The sequence below is a fragment of the Cinclus cinclus genome, chromosome 4, assembly GCF_963662255.1.
Source record: "Cinclus cinclus chromosome 4, bCinCin1.1, whole genome shotgun sequence".
Classification (NCBI taxonomy): Eukaryota; Metazoa; Chordata; class Aves; order Passeriformes; family Cinclidae; genus Cinclus; species Cinclus cinclus.
The window spans coordinates 20,538,935-20,560,299 of NC_085049.1; the positions used below are offsets into that span (position 1 = coordinate 20,538,935).

The window sequence follows — 21,365 nt, forward strand, 5'->3', positions numbered from 1 at the left end:
AAGAACAAAATAAACAACTAATAAAATCAAACAGTCCATCCCAAATAATTTCTGACAGAAAACATTACCTTTAGATTGACTTCTAGGGTGCTGTAGTCTATCTGAATTCCCTCTTCCCTTTCATAGATTCCTGATAGAGTCTGGGTGTCTTCTATTTCAGTTCCTAGCTATAAGATGAAGGACATTGCAGTTCAGAAAAACAACAGTTAACTTTGAAACTAATTAACTAATGAATTGGTAAAATGAATTCATTAAGAGACAGTGGTATCATGATACAAGTAAGCTTAATCCATGGCTCTCACCCTGGCCCAAACAGAGTGAACAGTTAAGATCTCATGAGCCTTATTAACACACTCCTGTTAAATGAAGACAACATCTGCAAAACTCAGCTTGAAGCTACGTTAAAAGCAGCAGCAATCTGTTTATTACGTATCTACAACACTGTACATACTGTAAATCTCCTGATTGCAAAGATGTACACTACCTGACACCTCAATCTCTTCCAAGGGAAGGCTGAAGTGTGTAAACTGAGGCATTTCTTCCACTCAAAAGAATAGAGGAGCTTCAGTTCTGCATAGCTTAAGTAGAGAAACTACTCCCTGTAGCCTGAATTTCAGACACTTTCCCTCAAATGAAACATGGGTGCTCTCTCATTATTGGATCCCTTTTCCACCAAGATTCTTTTCTCTGAACTAAATCTTGGTGGTCTTCTCACTGAGGTTAATTAGGAATCCCCATTGTTATTCCTTCTGCTTCCCTCCTTGGTTCCGTCCTTCCTCTCTTCCTTATTCAGAAACAGTGAGAGCTGAGTTCCTATACCCTCTGATCATTAGTACTTCTTGTTCTTTCCCTTCACAGACTGCCCACCCCACCTCAGTGCCTGCTGCCCAGTTCTCACCTATCCTCCAGCAAAAATACTTTTATAAGAATGGGTTCAACAAGACTCCTTCCAAATTCACATACTTGTTACAAGTTCTTCAAAACCCACAGCTCATTTCTTTTGTAAAAATGCAGAAAATTTATTTCTCCTCACAAAAGTATGTTGGAAAAAGAGGGAAGATGGAGACAAATAATAAGGGGCACTCATCAGATAGAAGCAATGTTTGCATTTCAGCCTATCCCTGATTTTTGTGAATACCTACATCTACTGAACACAAAAGGATAATTCTATATACACCATTTATATTATGGATGACAGACCAAATATGATGTCAACCATTGCACATGCAGTATTTATTTACTTTTCAGAACTGACTCCTGTGTATCCTCTTCCTTATCTTCATACCCATTTTCCTATACCATAAGATTTTATATATTTCACAAGAGTATGTTTCAAGCACAAGCAAAAACACTTGAAAACAATATTTCTGTCTACAAAAATAAAAATAAATCCTTCTTTTGAATGAAAGATCTGATCACACTAATGTATTTTGAGTACTGGTTTGAACATTACTGTGCAAGAGAAACAGTTTTGTAAGGAAAGAAAAAGGATCTTTGAATTCATGAATAAGTGTTCCTCTATGATATCTAGCTTCTGCAAACACTTTAAGTACCTCTACTTCACTGATGTCATCCAGTGATCCAAACAGTAACTGGATTTTCAGGTCCTGCACCTTGCATTCAAGCAGCAGATTATGTCTCCTTAATCTCTTCTCTTCCAGAGAGGTTTCTAGAGCTGCAGCTTCCCTCTGCAACTTTGTGACTTCTCTACGTGCACAAAACGCGTAAGACAAAGAGTGGAAACATCACTGCTAATAACATCCACAGAAACACAACATGATAAATGCAGCACAGAAAACAGATTGCAAGCACCAAGAGGGCCACTTCCTCTGCAATAACCCCCATCAAACATAAGGGAAAATGCAACTGTACTTCTGCCATCCCTTCCATTCTCCCGAATTACTCCAGAGGGAGCCTCAGTCTCAGTACACTGCCAAGTTCACTTCAAAGCAGGTTCAAATACCCATCTTTCCTAATTACAGCCACCTCTGTTCCATTCAACTCTAGTCAACGTGTATGGAGACTTCATCTTTTAATATGTAATCAAGTATATTTATCATTACTCTCCTTGAAACAGCCTGATTCTTTGCAACCAGTTTCTCGGATAGCATAAAATTACCATCAGCATCAACTGTCCACAAAGGAGATGATTTAATGTAACAGTACAACAAAATTATGACCTAAAGTTAGTATTAGTTTAAAGTATCCATCACATTAAAAGTCTGGAAAAATAACAATGAAATCAGAAAACAGAATTGTTCCCATTACTCAGACCCACTGCACAGCTCAGACTAAACAGTGAAACTATGAGGGAACTTCACACGCCCCCAGTCAAGGTGCAAGCTACTATATACTCTCCAAAAGAGATGAGAGCTGTGGTCAGAGATCACAGTGAGACCTGTGACTAGGTAGATAAAATATTTCTATATGGTTTATGGCATGGATCTCTTGAAATACTCTCCTTCACATTGAATTAGAAACACTGTCAAACTAAGGCACACTAGATGCAAATCACTATGTCTCTAATAAATCTTCCAAAAGAAAATAAGAGAAATCCAAACATGTGATCAGTAAAACCCTTCTAAATATTATCCCTTTAACCATCTCCCTAGAGTAGAAGTAGGAATTACCTATTAAGAGTTAACATCGTCTTTCTGAACTCTTCAACTTCATTTTGGCTTTTTGTAAGCTCAGACTTATGAGCACTTAATCTATCCTTAAGGTGTTGCTGCTCCTCCAAAAGTTCATTCACTTTTTTTAGAAGCCTTTCCTCATCCTGCATAGAAACATTTACATTTTTAACCTCCCACCAAGAATCTAGATCTGGAACCTCTACTATACAGGAAAGAGTTAAAGTTTAACCTGCTACATTCAAATATGTTACAGCACAAGATCTGAAAGGCACTGGGAAGGGAGGGTTTCCCCTACTTTGTGGCACTTTAATACATTTCACTTCTCGGTTTTTGTTCAAAGCACCGATTTTTCTCCTTCCATTTTCTGTGAACCAGCACAAGCTTGTTTCTTTCACAAGCACCATCAGCACAATACAGGATAAAGAACATTGTGAAGGAAGAACCCATACATATTTCTTCAACTAAAAATCTAACTTGGTTTCATAGCATCACTTTAAATGTATTAGTAGCTGTAAAGTAGCTTAAAGATGTAAGGCACCAGAGTTGCTTGCTCTTACTCGTAAGAATCATCTGCTGAATCTGAGCCACATGCTGCTGGTTTTAGCTATGGTTGTATGTTGCCTTTTCGTATCAACAGAACAAAATATAAATTAAAATTGTACAGATAGGAATCCAAAAACTTAATTCTTACTAAGCTTATTTTTAGTAATAAATAGGCATCCAAATACAGCAGTTTATTCCAAGGTTAAGATGCAATATGTATCTGCATTTTTCTGAACAATTACGAAGTCAACACTGAATTGAACCCTTGAAAAATTAATCCACAGCATCAACTACATTAATTAAAAACTGGAACTGAGAGGAAAGAATGCACTGAATTACAGAGACACTGAAATAGATTTTATTATTACCCTCTGCAGCTTGATAATTTCACCTTCATCTTTATGAACTGTCTCCCTCAACTTGCTGAGTGAGTTTGTAAACTTTTGTAGATGATCACGATTATACTCCAGCTGAATGTTCAGTCGTGTCCTCTGATTTTCAAACTCCAGTCTAGTCAAAACACAGGATTTAAAACCAGTTCTTACAAAGCAGGCTATTAACTGTTATTGCACTCCATGTGAACATAAAAATTTGCATTACATTGATTCTACTACACCACATCCTGCAGAAATATGGGAAATCACAAAAATATAGCAATACTGGTTAAACAAATACAATATAGAATACAGCCACATTAATATGCAACGTGACACCTGAACTTTAACCATCAGTTCATTTTAACATTCTCCTTCTAAAATACAAATCTGTGGTGAAGCCACATGTGACTGAGAGAAACACTAGCCGAGGTTGCCTGTGAAAAACTCAAAAATCTGTTTTCCTTAAGAGTATGTTCTTATACCAAACACCTGCATCTTACACCCAGTTCCTAAGATTTTTTCACATATGAGTGACCCTTCATGCTATTCTCAATCTGGGATAGCGCCATTTTTCAGTGTGGGGATATAAGAAAGCTATTCTTTATTTTTTTACAGTTGTGCTACCAAAATAAAAATAGTAAATGTTGCCTTTCAAGTTTGTTGCAAGTTGTCACTGACTCTGTCTTACAAAACCAAACCACAGCAGTGGTCTAACTAATCTTGTCTTACTGATCTATAGCCTAATTAATAGCAGTGGCCTAACTAATCTTTACAGTGACAAGAACCTTCTACGTTTTCCTAGAATTTTGTGTTATTGCCTGTGATGGAGTTTCTCAAGTACCAGTGTGCACAATCTAATATCAGCTACTGGTTTACACTTTAGTGACCTATATCACCTTCTCTTATCAATCTCTTCTTGTTGTCTCACATGTTCTTGTTCATACACACGAATATTTTCTATACCAATTTCTTCACAGAATTCTTGGAAAACAGTATCTTCAACCTTTGAAAACAGAGAAATGAAACAAAAAAATGATTATAGTATTTTGAAACTCACAGATGTAAAATATATAATCACTTAATGCTTCAGACTAGATTTTAAGGTACTTCAAGAAAACAGTTAACAACTACAGAGAAGTAATTTGTACTTGAAATTTTCAAGTAACACTTTCAGTCCAAATGCCAGACATAAGGCATATGTGTCTGTGATTTACGAAGTGTTACTCTAATGTAAGCTCTTCTTCACAGCACCTGGTCATTCCAAAGACAAAAGTCATCACAGTGTAACCAGCCTCCCTGGTTTTACCTGTTGTTCCCAGATAGCTGAAGAAGAGAAAGCTGGACAGGACACTAATCAGATACATCAGATTTCTTGGGGTTGTAGTTCAGTTTTTTAATTTAAATCCTTTCAAGAGATCCATAAACATAAACTACTGTGCCCTGTTTATAGAAAAGTCATAGCAAAAACTCTGCCCTGGAATATCTCACTTCCTAATCATAGAGTAGATAGAAACAAAAGCATCAGTCAAAACCAATTCTAAAAGTTTAAAGAAAAATTTAAGCAGGCAAATACTAGGTACAGCATATATGGCTGGACCGAAGGAAGAAAAAGCAACAGTCCATTCCTATAATTCCGATTTAAAAGGAAACTCCATGGACTGAAAAATATTTTAAGAGAACTCTACAGGTCAAAGCCTGGTATTGTTAATACTGTTTTAGTATTCAGGCTTTTTTAGACAGGTAGCAAATACTGCATCAGACCAAGCTGTACTATCCAAGTTACACTACTCTTGGTTCCAAACTATAGCCTTTATGTTTTTGTATTTTCAGAACAAGCAAAATAAAAAAGTTCCTGTATCTGGAATTCTTACACAGTTAACCATCAACAACTTTTCTCAGTGTTTGCAGATGACAGACATCTGTACTCCCTCATGCCTGCACCCCAAGCAAGACAGAGAACAAGCAGCAATTTTGGCTTGTTCTTACATGTAGAATTCTAGTCATGGATTAATCCCAGACTGAATGATGAGAATTGGGTCAGAAGCCAGGAACTAAATTACAGATGTACAATACAGCCCGAGTTAACTGCAGACAGTGGTGAGCAATCTCTCCTTCAACAATATACATTTACACCAGCATTTAAGTCCTAGACTGTGAATTTTCCAGACAAAATTGCAGTACCATTTTACCACAACTTACACCAGATTTTTTTCACAAGAATAGGAACAAAGGCAGCTTCAAGACACAGGTAGAGATGAGCTGCCTATTTCCCCAAGGGGTCAGTTACTGCCTAATCTAGCAGAACACAGCAGGAAACCCCTCTTGGTATCACATTAGGCTTTACTAACATTCCCTTCACTGAATGCCTTTAGTCTCTTCTGCACAATGCAGCTCTGAAATCTGTCCACTGTCTGTATGAACTGTTCTGGGGATCACTGGAAGATTAGTAAATGGCAGAGAAACTGAGGGATGAGATGGCAGAAGTGTCTACACAAAAAACAGCTGAGAAACCTAAGTGGTGGATAACATATCGGAGAACTTTTCCTGCTGCTGGTAAGAAGCAGACAGAAGCAGACTCTAAAGACAAAAGCTGTTTAGTACCGTTAACAGACAATGAATTTGGACAGGTGGGGATAGAACAACATCTCCATGTTCTACATCACCTACACCTCAAAACAGGATGAGCAAAGAACACTCAGTTATATCACTGGCCAGCTTCATCTTCCACGAAGTGGACTTGAATACAGGTATACAATGGTCTTAAAAAAAAAAAAAAAACAAAAAAAAAACAAAACAAAAACAACCAACGAAATACCAAAACAAGCCCCAAAAATCACAACATGCAAAAGAACCTTCCTCTCACCCAGCAAAGAAAAAACCAAACAACAAAATCACAAAGAGTACCTCTACAGAAACAAACAAGCCCCCCAAAAAAGTGAAACAGGAATTTGCTGACAATCATCACACACACCTCAGCCATTCTCCCAGGGTAATCAAAGCACAGAGAAAAATCAAGAACAAACACCAGCTACTTCCCAAGAGAAAGGCACCTTCAGACTATGCTATTTTTCATCTACTTTCCAAGCAGACAGGCCATACCCCAGACATGCCACCTGTTCAGAACAAGGCCCTCTCACAGTGCTGAGGACTGATTTCAGCTCTAGAAAGCCATATAAATTAAGCAAAGCTTCATCTGTTTGATACATGGATGGATTTGGTTAGTTAGATTTGTGTTTAGCACTTGACAGTCACACAGCTTTGACTCCAAGGAAACTGATTTGCAAAGCTATGACTCATACACACTAACATTCTCTGTTCACAGCTACCTTGGTAAGAAAGGTAGAGGATGTGGAGAGATAATGTAGATGGAGAAATGGAGAAATAATGTACAAGCCTTGTTAACAAAGCAGTTTTCAAAGTTAAAAGTTGTCCAGGTCTAAACATCAGGAAAACTAAGTTTCTGTAGCCTAACAGAATGAGCTCTCAAAGCTCTGACAAAAGCCATTACCTCGTTAATTTTTTTCTGAAATGCTTCTATTTTTTCTTTTCTTTGTACTATTCCTTCGTTCAGCATACCATGCTGAGCCTCAATATTTACCAGTTCACTTTCCAGTTTTGATTTTTCCTAGACAGAGAGGAAAAAGATGGTAATTTTTCTTAATAGGATGATCAACTTTCTAGAAACTGAGACAGCTCTGTTCCAGGTTAACTGTTTTTTTGATTAAAAGTATTAAATATTTTCTTCTCAAATGGCACTTAGCCACTGTTATTGCCAATCTGCATGTAACAATTACAGGTTTTAACAAGTGGAAAAGCAAACTAAAAAAAGCACATAAATTGCACTTTCAGAAGTCTGTAAGTTAAAGTTACTAAATAATAACCCAAGCTTACCAGAAAACCAAGTTTTAAAAACACAAGAGAAAAAGCCTCATGTAAAGTACTCTGCAGTCTTGCTTTTTATATTTTATCAATTCCTTAACTGTAACTGCTGTATGTAAAATTTCAACTTCATTTTAAAGACTATGTAAGGAAGTAGCATTACTCGATTAGTAATTGCTAAAACAATAAAATTATTAAACATGAAAATTAGAAAGAATTAATACTATACCATGAAGAGATTAGCAAGATGTTTCTTTTTAATAAGATCTAATTCACTCTGTGAATATTTAAGTCGTGTCTGAGTTCCTTGGCACTGAGCACGCAATTGCTTCAAGTCAGCCTCCTTCCGTCTGATCTTCATTAAGTCCTAGAAAAATATTATGGTGGGAGAAAAAGCTTTTTACACAGAAGGTGAACTATTTGAAGATTATTCTTTTTCAGATTTTAAAGCTAGCCTCACTGATATAGGGCTTCATTCAAGGTAAAGGCTGACAACACATGTCATTTTCAATATTAATACTGTAACAGATTTATCTCTCCCAAGAAAGTAGCTGCTCACAGATTACAACTCCATCCCTCTTAAAAAAAACAATACTAAATGTATGACAAATCATTTTACACTATCAGATTTTGGTTCATGCTAACATTCACATGTCGACACAATCATATTGTCATTTTCACTACAAGTCTTAACTTTTTCCTGAGGGGAGCTTGGACCAACAGTGTTATCCTGAATTTATGCCTGCAAACTGAGAACCACAGCTCAGAATTGAGATGCAGAGTTCATTATTAACTAGAAGAGGATGAACAGCTTTTATGTCCTGTCTACATCTTCTAGAAGCTTTTCAAATTACATTTTTAGAAAATCACCTTCCCAGAACCAAGTTAGACAGAGCATGACTTCTGCAGTTAAGTGCTTTTAAGAGACCTACCTTTAACTCATTAATCAAGCTATCTCTTCTTTCTTTCATTTTGGTAATTTCTTTCTCATCCCAACATCTAGCCTTAAATCTTAAATCACTTGATCCTCCAGAAATCACTCCAGATTTCAAAAATAAAGTTCCATCAAGAGCCACTGTCTGGAAGAAAATAAGTTATATCCAAATACATCTGAAAAGACCCAGCCAAAATGCCCCATGCACTAGCATCCAAGATATGGTAGTTAAACAAGTAACGATCACATCTGAGTTGGACTCAAATTTTTCTTTTCTCTTCCAAACCTGCTAACATGAAACAGCTGAAGTAAAAGAGAAATTCTGTTGAATTTCAAGTAAAAATGACTTCACACTCACCTTCAACTTAAAGCCGTCTTAATTTTCTAAAATTTTGATTAAGTGAATAAAATACTGTCTGCAGCAACAGAGACAGGAGTAAGAAGAAAGAACTGTAAGAAGTGACAGAGAAGCTTCCAGTCCTGAACATAATCTGTATCTACAACCAAGAGATTCTGACAGGTATTTGAATGAATTTTGAAAGCATTTCTTCAAAGAAAATCTTGCAAGATGACATCTATATTTTTAAATCACACAGTTTTAGAAGCCAGATTATCCATCCCTCCTACTCCTCATCACAAGGACCATACCAAGAACCATATTTGGACACTAACTATCTTTTCATTTGCCTTTTCCCAGGACACTGGCTTAACTCACTATCAGAGGGAAAACACAGCCATCTGAAGTATTTAGTGATTTGTTTCTGTAGGATTAGACAGCATAGTACCAACTCTGCGTTTATCTGCAATACTCCAGCATGCTTAGAGAAGAATTATTTGATAGCATCAAACACAACTGTTGCAATGAAAAATGGATGCAACAAACTTTAGCTTCTTACTTTCAACCTCACTGGTCCATCAAATGCAATGTGTTTTGCTTCCTTAACTGTTTCACAGATCAAGGCATTCCCACTCACAAACTGAATCACTTTTTTCAATGGAGCAAAGTGCGTTTGTACAACATCCACCATCATTTTAGCTCCTCTTATCTCCCTTAGCTTCTCGTTAATTGGTTTAACCTGTAAAGCAAACAAGCAGTGTTTAGAATCCATGTTGTTACAGCAAAACATGTCCAAATCTGAGTAGTCTGGGGACAGGATGTACAGATCAATGCAATAGGGAGCTCAAATCGCTGCAGGACTAGAAACAGATCTGGGGTTTATGTTCTCTGTACATCACTGTCCTTCAACCTGTGTAACCTATTGCATTACTATTTATGATACAGTATGATACTATTGTATAACCTGTGCATCCCATCAAAGGGCACCACAGCATGGAGAATAAACAAGAGAGGTCAAGCTGTGTGTGTGGTCGCAGGGCTACCACCTTGCCCAGAGAAGCTGTGGCTTCCCCATCCCTGCAAGTGTTCAACGCCAGGGGGTTGGAACAACCTGGTCTAGAAGAAGGTATCCCTGCCCATGGCAGGGGTAGAATTGGATGAGCTTTAAGATCCATTCTAAACCAAACTAGTCTGTGATTCTATGATTTTTGGGGTCAAGGAGACATGGTCAGATAGCTCCTATAGCTGAAGCAGTGCCATGGAGGGATACAGGCTTTTCTGGAAGGACAGGTGGGGTGGAGACAAGGAGGTAAAGTTGCCCTTTATGTGAGAGAGCAGCTGGAATGCATGGAGGTTTTCCTGGGGAAAGAAAATGAGCCATTTGGGAGCTCATATGTAAGGACAGAGGGGCCTGTTAAAGGTGACATTGCAATGGGTGTCTGCTACAGGCAGCCTGATCAGGAAGGACAAATAGATGAGGCTTCCAACAGACAGCTAAAAGAAAAACAAAAAAGGGCATAAGCAGTCCATGTTGTTCCTGAGAAGCACTGATGACCAATTCCTCACCTAAGGGACAGAGATGCCAGAAGTTGGAACCATGAGGTGTGCTAGACTTCATACTCAAAAGGGATAGGCTTGTAGGGGATGGGAAAGTCAAAAGCAGCCCTGGCTGCAGTAAGCATGACACAGTAGAAGACTTCAGCATCCTGAGAGTAGGCACCAAAGCAAAAGGCAAGCTCACAGCCCTGGACTTTGGGTTCCTCTTCATGGAACAAGACCCCCAAATGAAGACAGGCCAAGAATCCTGTTCAGTGTTCAAGGATCAGCTCCTCCAGTCTTAAGAGTATTAACATACCAACGAGAAAGAAGTCAGGCAAAAATGCCACGAGGATAAACAGTGAGCTCCTGGCAAACTCAGATGCAAAAATGAAACCAACAATAGGTGAAAGCAGGAACAGATAGTCTCAGAAGAATCCACAAGCACTGTCCAAGCATGCAAGTACAAGGTTAAAAAAACAAAACTCAGCTGAAACCAAATCTGACAAGGGATGTTGAAGAAATGGCATCTGTAAATACACTTTTGGCACTATAAATACACAGTGATAAAAGCAAAACTAAGGAAGATGTGAGCTTGCTACTGAATGAGGCAGGGACCTTGGTGACACAGCATATAGAACAGATTAAGGTACTGAATTCTTTTCACCTCAGTCTTTACATGCAAGACTAGCCTCTGGGAACCCAGGCAGGAGCCCAAGGGGGAGTCTAGAACAAGGAATACGTATTCTTGGAAGGAGAGGATCAGGTCAGGCAAACTTAAGCAAACTGGATGCATGTAAATGTGCAGGCCCTGGTGTGATGAACAAGCAGAGATGAAGGATGTCATTACAAGGTCACTTTCAATGCATCCTTCAATGACCACAGCAACTGAAAGGGGTGCCTAAGGATTAGAGGAAAACAAATGTCACTCCTGTGCTCAAGAAAGGGCAAGAAGAAAGACCCAAGGAACCAGAGGATGCTCTACCTCATGTTTACTGCGGGAAAGGCGACGGAGCAACTTATCCTACAAATCAGTTCCAGGCACATGAACACAAAATCTTGAAGAAGTAGTCAGCATGGATTCACCAAGTCAGTCATTCATGATCAACAGCCTGACACAACAGAAATGACTGGCCTGGCAGACCAAGGAAGAACAGTGAATATTACCTACCTACACTTCAGAGAGGCTTTTAACACTGCCTCCCCTAAGATCATCATGGAGAAGCTGATGAAACAGGGTCTGGATGAACAGTGAGGTGCACTGAACACTGTCAGAACAGACAAGCCCACAGGATGGTGAATGGTAGCACAATTGGAGGCCAGTAGGTAGCCATGCCAATACTGGGACTGATCCTATTTAACACCTTCATTAATTATCTGGATGATGGGGAAGAATGTACCCTCAGCATCTGCTGATCACAAAAAACTGGGTGGAATGGCTGATATGCCAGATGGTCATGCTGCCATCCAGAGGGACCTCAGCTGGCTGGCAAAGGGGGCCAACAGGAACCTCACAAAATTCACTTGCCAAGTCCCATGCTTTAACACTTAAGTTAATTTTAGTTAAACTTAAATGACTAAGTATCAAGAATTAAAAGTGCATTAGCTTCCTGATGACATGAGAAAGAAAATCATACTTACATCAAGGTAATCCAAAGCAAGGAAAGTTTCAGGTTCGGCTCGTTCTTGTTTTAGAAACCGAATGCAATCTCTTGCTATTTTCTCAGTGGCAACAACAATAGCAGTCATGTATTTGCTGAATACCTTGGTAACAGCAAGCTGGTATTTTTTATGAATAGGATGACACAAGTCAAGCAATCTTCCAAACTGAAGATTAAAATACACAGAGATATCAGTATTTTAGATACCAAAAATGTTTTTGCATACAAGAGATATATTTCCTCTTACTGCTTCACTATTACATACCACCAGCTGAACTCTCTCACAACAGCTGCATATCAGAAAAAACAGAAATAGCAGTCATCAACCCAACTTACTTAAAAGTATACCTTCATCAACCCAACTTATAAAGTATACCTTCAGAATCTGAAAGGATCTCATTTTTTTCTGTAAGGTTACCAATGTTTTACTGAGAATCTCTCATACACTTCTAGATGCATGACAGTGACAAAGTGAGCTAAGCAGGCTTTCTGGAGAGTGAGAAAGTAACACTAAGCAAGATCTTAAAATGACAGTAACATCTTAGATAACAGACCTGTTACCTGCAAAATGGCAGCAAGAGGTACCATTCCTGTTCCAACCCAAAATAGAATAAGCATGAAATGAGTAAAAACTACTTTTCTTGTACTGTAAAATTCAAATAATCAAGCCTCTTTTGCCACGTGTTGAAATAACACCTCTGGAGAGAAAATTATAGTTCATTGTTGTACATGCTCCCTAAAGATTTTTATTTCTTTTCTGTAATTATAGGCAGAGTTGAACTTTTTCTAAATGATCAAACCTACTGATTCACATTCTGAACATTATTACCCGTGAATTCACGCAACAACAATTTTCCTGCTTTTTGACATGTAGCTACTCATATCTTCCTGCACAACTACAGTTTTATTCTTATCAAGTTTACTACTTACAGTGTTCACCCACCATTATAGGCATGTTTTAACAGAACAGAAGCTGTAAGACACATGTAGGAGCCAAACATTTAGAAGCTGTCTGCCATTTTTGCCCATGAAATTCAGAAGACTGACACAAAGATTTCCTTCAGTTCTGCCAGAAGACAATATATGCCTTAACCCTTCTATCCTGAAAATGTGATTAAGGTTGTGTTCACTCATCTGGAAGTAGTACACTCCTGCATTAAGAAGCAGTTCAGAAATAACTATGTTGCCTTAGTATGCAGGTGTTGGGAAAACTACTGGAGGAACAAGGGTAACTGAAGCAGGCAGCACTAAGCCTTCCTGTAACAGGATAGTTTATGTAATGGATTGGACTTCTCATTTTTGTTAGAAGCCACCCCATCTCCAACTACTCTCAAACTTGCAGTTCCTACAGGAAAATCACAGAACATTTCTCAACACCAACCTTCCCTAAGCCAATAAGGCATCACCATCTGATACAGTTCTTTTCAAACAGGGATATAAAACAAGAAGTGAGCAAAAGAGGTTAAGTCCTTGATTTTTTTGTGCCATCTTGCTAACCTGGAGAAAAAAAATTCTGAAAAGCAGCTGAAAAGCCAATTATTCTCTCTGGAGAAAACAACAGGATTAGATCCTTGCCATATTCTGAGGAGGTTTTTTGCAAAAGACCAAGAAGAAAAAAAGCTGAAAAGAGTTTACTTTAAATGTTCTAAAGGCAACACTTGGAAGTTGAGTAAGCATCAAAAAACATTAAAAAAAACTTCAAGCTTGTACGCCTCAGAAGACTATGTATATCAAAAGAGAATGATTACCAATTATTAATTTATTTTATTTGTTAAAAATTTCTTATCTGAAATGGCTTCCAGTGATGGAGTCTTATCTTTTTGATACCACTAAAAAAAGATGTAAAGATGCTTTGTAAACCAGTTAATGTCTGCTGACAATTCACAATCATCAGACAAAACCCTTAATGGCATTACTGAAGTGTAATTTAAGGAAAAATATGTAAAATACCCCAACTTATAATCAAAGACAGACCATTTGATAATATAAAAGCTGTCTTTCAGAAGCAGTATTTGTTCCAGAATAAATGGTCTCATGGCTAACCTGCCCATTAATTTGTTCAAAATAACAAAGTCAAAAAGGAGGACAGAAGAAAACAAAACCAAATAAGGAAAAAATTAATTAAACAGCACTAAATCACACAAGCGATCAAAATTACTATTTTATGTGAGCAGTAATCCCTTCATTTTCGGAACCTGTGAAAAAATAATGACAATATATGCTACAATTCTTCCAGAAACCCTATTTCATCAAGTACAATCAAGAACAAAATTTAAAAGGATATTCCAGATCATCCAATTTACTCCATTTGCTCACTTAGTCTAATGCAGAACTTTTAAGTCTTAACTTTAAAATAAACCATGTGAGTGACACCATTCCATTACCACAGAATCTGGATACAGCCTTTTTAGACTTTCCAGGATCTCTGCTCTCATCTGCTCACGCCTTCCTTCATGGTAATCGATTTTGGCATTCTGCAGTTCATCAACTATTTTGTTCAAGTCTTCATTCACTTCAGCCATTTTTATTGTTGCATTCTCAATTTCCTTAGCCAGCACTTCCTCCTGCTGTTTTTTTTCTGCTAATGATCCCCTTTGAACAAGGGCAAAAATAAAAAGCAACTCACAATTTATTTGCACACACTTTCAGAATAAATTAAGGTCATTCTGCATTCACCTAACTTCACAAGGAGTAAGTATTAGGCAGAAGACAAGATCCAGGAGGAAAGAACTGAGCTGTGCTAATACACAATGTAAATATTGATGTTTTCTAGAGCAGCACAACTACAAAACTGTCCTGTTTTCTTGCTGGGAATTTCCCCAATAATAGCCCCACATCCACAGTAACATGTGAGAAATTATAGATTCAAAATAGATCTATAAAAATCTATAGATGAGAATTATAGATTCAAAATAGATTATTGATTCAAACAACATATGGATTGGTCATCATACTTGTTATTTTATTTTGACAGCTAAAATGATTGAAATATTAAGTAAAATCAGTAAGAATTCTAGTTCTTATTAAAATTTAAAATTATTAGAAGGAAACAGAAACCTCCTATGCTTTGAAAATCATTAATACCCAAGAAATCCAGTTAGCTTTTAATTTTTACACATACATGCATATTTTAGTGTATTCTTCCAACTTCTCTATGCGTTTTTCAAGCTCTTCTACCTGTACCACAGTCTGTTTTATGGTTTCCTATGCAGACACAAACAGAATATGTTAAAAATAAACCAGACTGAAGTGACAGTTTAAGATATGCAGCTCTACATTCAGAACAAGTACTGAGATAGATTTTTTTTTTTTTTTTTAAATTGCTACTTTATGGTGAAGTAACAGAATCTCTTTTGCAACAGTAGGTGCCAAGCTGCACCTGGAACAAGTAATACAGGGAAATTATCTTACTAAGGACATTATTGGATTTTCCATGTTCAGCTACAGTTTAGGGAAAGCCTCTTCAGCACAGAGAATCATGACACCAACAAATAAAAAAATGTTAAAGAGCCAGGAAATTATAGGTCTTGAAACAGAAGAGATGCTCTTGATGTAGGGGCAGGAATAGCTTTCTCCAAAATTGACACAGTTTCCAAAAATACACAAAAAATTGTAGTAAAATCCCCCACTAACGGTAAAACAAGAATTTTCAAATGCTCAAACTTATTAAAAACACATTAACTGAGACAAATGGAGAAAATAAAATAATACTGCTACTTACACAGTTTATTAAGCCTTAATTTAACTCCTGAACTCCTTGTGACCTTTTAAATAGTTCTAGGGATGGAGAGTTAACCTCTTCTTGCACCCACTACAACGCTTGCATATTCATATTTCACACACTCTTAAGAATTGCTTATTCCTTTCTCAATAACAAAATGGGACTTGCTCAGTTTAAGAAGCACAGGCAACAGAATTTATTTCACTTCTACATACTAACTACATTTTCCTGTTAACTAGTAATTAATAAAGAAATAGTATTTAAAGAAGAAAATGAAGAAAAAATTGATCTAGGAATACTAGCTTATAAGGGTAACTTCATATCCTCAGAAATATGGAGTAAAATATAGACTTTTCCATAGAAGCAAGTTTACATGTTCAACAATGATGTGTTTGGAACTCTATCGCTCATAAGATCTCAGATGATGCATTTTTAAGCTTTCTGAACAGCAGCCTCCCTCAACCTTGACTCTGTAACTAAATGCTGAAGAAATGCATGCTGCCTCTCTAACTTCTTAGTAGGCAACAAAAACACAACTTAGCAGAGTCTGGGGAAAAAAAAAAAACAACAAACAAAAAAACAAAAAACAATCAGGAAACCCAACACCTAACAGGACAAGGTTTCCAGCAAAAGCAGAAATCATCAGCTGACCTTCTGCCCTTTTTACTTCTATCAGAAGCAGACATCAGGCATGATAACCAAGCCAGTGTGTGAAAAATGTATGCATTTTACTGTTACATGTTTGAATCTGCAATGATAAAAGGTGCCTGAATCAAAATTACTGCAACTGTTTTCACACAAAAAAAGCTGCCTGTGAAGTGCAAGAGAAAAGTGGACACTGAGATTTTTCCAACTACAACACATTCTTACACACAGCAGACCTTAAAACCATCTCAGCAAAAAGGTAGCTGCAATAAAAACAGACCTCTGCACGGTGTGTCATACACATATACAAAGGCAGTGGAACACCTCAGAAACACTACACTTACAAAACCAGAAACTGGTGACGGTTAAGCAAAGGCTCTGAGTAACTAAAATACCAGAGCCAGAGCTTTCAAAGCCAAATCCTCAGTGTGGGCCCAAGCAAATAATTTCTGAACGAATTTAGAAGCCATTTTGCTAAACCTGCTGCAACATGGAAACTGAGTTAACACATGCAAAGTACCTCTTTTACTGAGGACTTGATAACATCAAAGCACTGAACACATTTATAGACAGTTATACCAGAGAGAACGGCAGAGATGTTTTTCTCCTAAAAACATGATTTTAGTTTGATACAGATACCTCAATTTCATTTTTCTTCCTGCGATTAAGTTTCAGCCTTTCTTGATCTCCTTTATCCTCCCAACGAAGTTTTTCCAGCTGCTGGGCTAGCGTAGCTACTTTCTTTCTCGCCATCTCCTTTAGCTCTTTGTACCGCTCTAACTGGACAAAAAAGAAATTTTAAAAAATTCACTCTCTCCTTGTAAAGTGAGAAGACTCATGTTGTTATAGCCTTAAGTAACATTACATACCTAAGTTTTATGAAAACTACCCAATTTTCCAGAAGACTCTTCTAGCTACTGAACGCATTTTAACAAGCTATATTTATTTAGAGAAAGATGCAATCCAAAACTTACACCTAATAGTATTCACCTACAGTAATTTTTTAGCCTTTTTTATTACTGTTATTGTTCAGGGAAGCTTATAGTACTTCCCATTCAATCTGAAGGTTAACACTAAGTTTTTGCATAGCCCAAAATTAGTGCAGTATTTTCAACATTCCCGTTATTAAAAAATTTAATCTAGTAAGTGACATAAGTATTTTAAACAAATCTGCTAAGTGAGGACTAACTGACCAAATGCTCTGAAGTGCAGGAAGATTCACAAACTAAGGTAATAACCCTGCACATTCTCCATTAATTGATCAGAAACTATTTTAAGGAGCAGACAATGAAATGAAAGCTATCATGTAGTTTTACAAACATTTGTGACCACATGGTTGCAAACACAGCTTCTGAAGTGAATTTACTATTAAGGGATGTAGCCCTTTCCTTCTCAAATGAGCTACCCCAGTTTCAGACTCAGACCCACAGCAGATGGTATTTATACTACCAAGTGAGGTTTACTTTTTTGTCTTCATTGGTTTTCCCTAATTTACACCTCACATGAAAAGCCAGTTCTCAAAAATCAGTCACCCTGAGACCCTGACAATTGTTTTGCACTACCCTCCTAAAACATACCATGTGTCTAAATAAAACAGAATTTTGGTTTTGAGTTCAAGGCCATAAAGATCACTAAAAATCACAATCACAATTGGTGAAATAACAGTTTCCATGTAATCAGGAGTATTTCTGGACTTGTCTAATAAACAGTACTTTGGGGCCTCCTGGCTCACCTGACTTTCTCCCAGCTCAATATCTGCTGCTCTCTGCCTTCTCTCTTCTTCAGTTTTCTCCTCAAACACTCTCCATGCCTTCTCAATGTCATTCAATTCTATCTCTAGTTCTTTTATGTTCTGCTTTTCCTTATCACACAATTTTTCCTTGTCCCTTAGAGACTTTTTAGACACTTCTACTTTCTTTATTTGGTAGGACGTGTTTTCCTTTGCTTTTATATAAAGGGGTCTCTGCTGAATCAGTGATGCTTCCAGAGTCCTAAAAAAAACAAAACCAGAAACAAAGCCAAAACAACCAACCCCAACAAGAAACAGCCAAAACAACAAAGTCACAGGAAAAGGGGAGAGAGGGAAGATAGAAAAGACACCCCCCTCCCCCCCCACTGACCACATATGCAAACAATCAGTTTTAAACTGTAAGATTGAGGCATACACTGTGCATATGCCCACAGAGGATTTATTTTAAAATATCCACTGAAAATAGTAATTTAAGAAATGAAACTAAAATGTAATAGTGAACAAGTATTTACATACTGATATATTTATGTAGGCAGAGTAGAAGAGGTAAAAACCATTTTTGGATTTTAGTTCAGTGAACTGCTAGGAACTGACTTCCATAGCACTGGGCTCTCATTCAAATTTCTACCAGGAAATGCCAAGCCTAATGCCACGGCACCTGCCAAGCAATTCCCAGTGCAGATAACACTTCATCCAACTGGAAAACCTACTTCATTTCTTTTTCCATTTGCTGTTGTTCCCTGTTTAGTATCCCAAACATTTTCTTCTTGACTCTGAAAGAATCTTCTGCTGTGGAAAGAGACTCTTTCTTGATATGAACCTCCATATTCTTTTCATCCAAATTGTTTTTCAGAAAGTCAATTTGTTTTTCATTGTGATAAAGCTGAAAAAGCTGCAGCTGTATCCTTTCTTCAGCCAGTTCCTTGATTAGCATCTGGTAATGCTCTGCCTACCAACATCAAAATTTAATTTATAAAAACTATTTTCCATCATTAGCTGTCTAATTTCAAGGCCAAAGTGATGTACGATGACATACAAGTAGCTGTAATTCCAGTAATGGTCACTAATGATACAATTCACATATTTAAGTCAATACTTAGATTAATTTATTATCCTGGCAAACCTATACTTCCTTTTATTTAGCTTACATGTATCTCTCCACTTTTTCAAACAACGCTAAATTATTATATAGCATACTGAAAAAAAGTTACTGCTAGACTAAAACCAAGAGAAATTTGTGGGTTTGTTCTGTTGGTTTGTTGTGCTTTTTTAAACACTGCTGAAGTTCACAAGAGATGCAAAATCTGGCAATCGAGCATGAGAAAATGGAGTAACTTGAAGTTACCTCCTCTTTTTCTATCTTTGCTTGTTTGCGTTCTGCTGCCACACTTTTCTTCTTGTTATAATTAAACTGAGCATCCTCATCTGCTTGCTGCATTTTCTTCTTCTTTTGTTCGTAGTCTTCAGCATATTCCCATGAATTACTAATTTGTTCAAAAAGTTGAGTCCTCTCCTTTGGCTTCTTCATTGCAATTGACTCTACTGTTCCCTAAAGCAAAATTGAAAAGAAATAAATTATGCAGCACAGTAGACTATTCTGATGCCCTAGGAATTTACGAGTGTATAATACAGATTGACCTCTGTATATATTTACAGTGAGCACAGTTGGTGGAATTGCATCTAGATTCAAACCCAAGGAAAAATTTAGTGCCAAAATGAGGATCACCTAGCCACTCAGATCTCTATAAATGTTTCTGTAAGATGGAAAAATCCGTTCTTCCTTAGGAATTTTCGTCAGCAACTCTAAGGAAGATTATTTTCTGAAATGTATTATTCATCAAAAGTTTAAGGCCTATGTTATTATATTACTGGAAACTAATGGCAGAATAGAATTTTCAAACCCTCCATCTTTACAAAAAATCCTTACATTTTCATGTGTCTTTACTAACAGGAGTGTTTTAAGATTAAATTACTTTTTCCTAGCACTCCTACAATTAAATACACTAAGCATCTATACAGACCCTGACTTTGCAATATATTGCAAATAACAGAAGCACTCAACCTCTTCTAGGTTAGCTTCTTTCTTACTAGTATATGAATGTACATACAAACCCCGTTAAGTATATTTTGTAGTCTTGTAGTTCTTGGCAAGGTCAGGAAAAAATAAGTTGCCTTTTAGTTGGCTAAGGGTGCTCTCCTTTGTAGACAATACTCAACTGTGTATTCTATGAAATAACCTAAGAAACTTTTGTTTTCTTTTTAAAGAACCTTAAATGCTCACCTGAAAAACAACACAATTCCTGGCCTTAACAAGAATGCCTACTTTTTCAAGTTCAGATATGTATGCAGATCTGCTGACAGACTTGTCATTGAAAAGAAACTCAGAACAACTACCTAGAGGAGGAAGGGAAAAAAATTTACTGCTGAAAATGGCTAAAATAAAAAAAAAAGTTGGAAAACAATTAAACTAGTGGAATAATTTAACTGAGCAATTTTCTCAAAGAAGAACATAGATTTCAATTACCCATTTAATACTTTTAGTAATTTATTTTTTCTGTTTGAAAACTCTAGCTTCTAATTTTAGTACTTTCTGAACTGACACTGCTCATGCCTGGAGAAAGGCATCAGACCCCAGGTGAGAAAATCATCATCTACAGATCCTAAGGAAATATCTAGAGACAGATACTGAGCAAAGAACAAGCAATAACTTAATTTTTTAATTAATTAACCCAAGTCTTTTTTCATTTGTACAACTACTAAAATGCTACCTGAAAGACTATACTAATCTGGCCAACTATGAACATTGGGCATCTGAAATTCCAAATAGGGTATTTTTTTTTTCCATTTGTTTGTACATCAGACAACAGACAGTACATGCAACAGAATATACTACTACCTACCACGGATAACTCTTGAAAATGTTTTCTCTTCCCCGTCTTCCTCACAATATACTATCTTCACACTAGCAGTAGAAGACACAGGTTTTCCAACATGTGCTCCATGAATAAGTTCTCTAACACTTTTAACTCGCAAATTTGATGTCTTTTCACACATCACAAAGCTAACAGCGTCCATTATGTTAGATTTTCCTTAAAAAGTAAAAAACATACCAAAAAAAAAAAAAAAAAAAAAAACAACACATTTTGGATATGACATAAATGGAAGCATATTATTAAGAATTAAAGAATCTGGAGAACTGCCAAATTCTTTTAAACTTCTATTTCTAATTATGTATTTTTTTTATTCGAAGAAATATGTCCCTGTGAGGGTGGCGAGATAGTGGCACCTGGAAAAAATATCACAATTACAATACAGAGCAATGGGGATAGGACAATAAACAGCATGGCAA

General features: G+C 36.9%; 1 protein-coding gene across 1 annotated transcript in view; it reads right to left on the reverse strand.

Moving 5' to 3' along the window:
* SMC1B (structural maintenance of chromosomes 1B) overlaps positions 1-21,365 on the reverse strand; it is a 28,566-nt gene that overhangs the window by 6,354 nt on the left and 847 nt on the right. The window contains exons 2-19 of the mRNA XM_062490882.1: positions 20,917-21,105; positions 20,298-20,410; positions 19,362-19,565; positions 18,727-18,965; positions 17,999-18,257; positions 16,906-17,046; positions 15,022-15,104; positions 14,285-14,492; positions 11,881-12,066; positions 9,263-9,442; positions 8,365-8,511; positions 7,662-7,799; positions 7,062-7,178; positions 4,450-4,556; positions 3,545-3,686; positions 2,631-2,776; positions 1,554-1,707; positions 69-167 (exon numbers count right to left, since the gene is read on the reverse strand). Of these exons, the coding sequence (XP_062346866.1) occupies positions 69-167; positions 1,554-1,707; positions 2,631-2,776; positions 3,545-3,686; positions 4,450-4,556; positions 7,062-7,178; positions 7,662-7,799; positions 8,365-8,511; positions 9,263-9,442; positions 11,881-12,066; positions 14,285-14,492; positions 15,022-15,104; positions 16,906-17,046; positions 17,999-18,257; positions 18,727-18,965; positions 19,362-19,565; positions 20,298-20,410; positions 20,917-21,105 (2,852 nt within the window). The remainder of the gene's footprint in view (positions 1-68; positions 168-1,553; positions 1,708-2,630; positions 2,777-3,544; positions 3,687-4,449; positions 4,557-7,061; positions 7,179-7,661; positions 7,800-8,364; positions 8,512-9,262; positions 9,443-11,880; positions 12,067-14,284; positions 14,493-15,021; positions 15,105-16,905; positions 17,047-17,998; positions 18,258-18,726; positions 18,966-19,361; positions 19,566-20,297; positions 20,411-20,916; positions 21,106-21,365) is intronic.